Source organism: Myotis brandtii, unplaced genomic scaffold (assembly GCF_000412655.1).
Source record: "Myotis brandtii unplaced genomic scaffold, ASM41265v1 scaffold463, whole genome shotgun sequence".
NCBI classification, from domain to species: domain Eukaryota; kingdom Metazoa; phylum Chordata; class Mammalia; order Chiroptera; family Vespertilionidae; genus Myotis; species Myotis brandtii.
In genome coordinates, this window is record NW_005367694.1 from 1,099,296 (window position 1) to 1,099,552 (window position 257).

The 257-nt window shown below is 70.4% G+C and overlaps 1 protein-coding gene across 1 annotated transcript in view; it reads right to left on the reverse strand.

The window, feature by feature from the left end:
• PITPNM2 (phosphatidylinositol transfer protein, membrane-associated 2) overlaps window positions 1–257 on the reverse strand; it is a 75,854-nt gene that overhangs the window by 23,109 nt on the left and 52,488 nt on the right. Inside the window, 1 exon segment of the mRNA XM_014547022.1 lies at window positions 3–221. Coding sequence (XP_014402508.1) covers window positions 3–221 — 219 coding nt within the window.

Consider the following 257-nt stretch of genomic DNA (forward strand, 5'->3'; position numbering starts at 1 on the left):
GCAGGGCTGGGGGGGCTCCCCGGGGGTGTGGTCCTGGCTGGCTTCGCCCTTGGACAGCTCGTCGGCCTCCTCCTCGTGCTCCTTGAACTGGGCCATCTTCCGGGACAGCATGAGCTGCGCCTCCTTCTCCAGCTCCCGGATGTTCTCCATGCTCAGCCCGTACCACTCGTCCTGCCAGCACCAGGCCTGCCGGTGCGCCCGGACCATCACCTTCCGCAGGCCTGGGCGGGCGGGGGACAGAGACGGAGGCGGGAGGG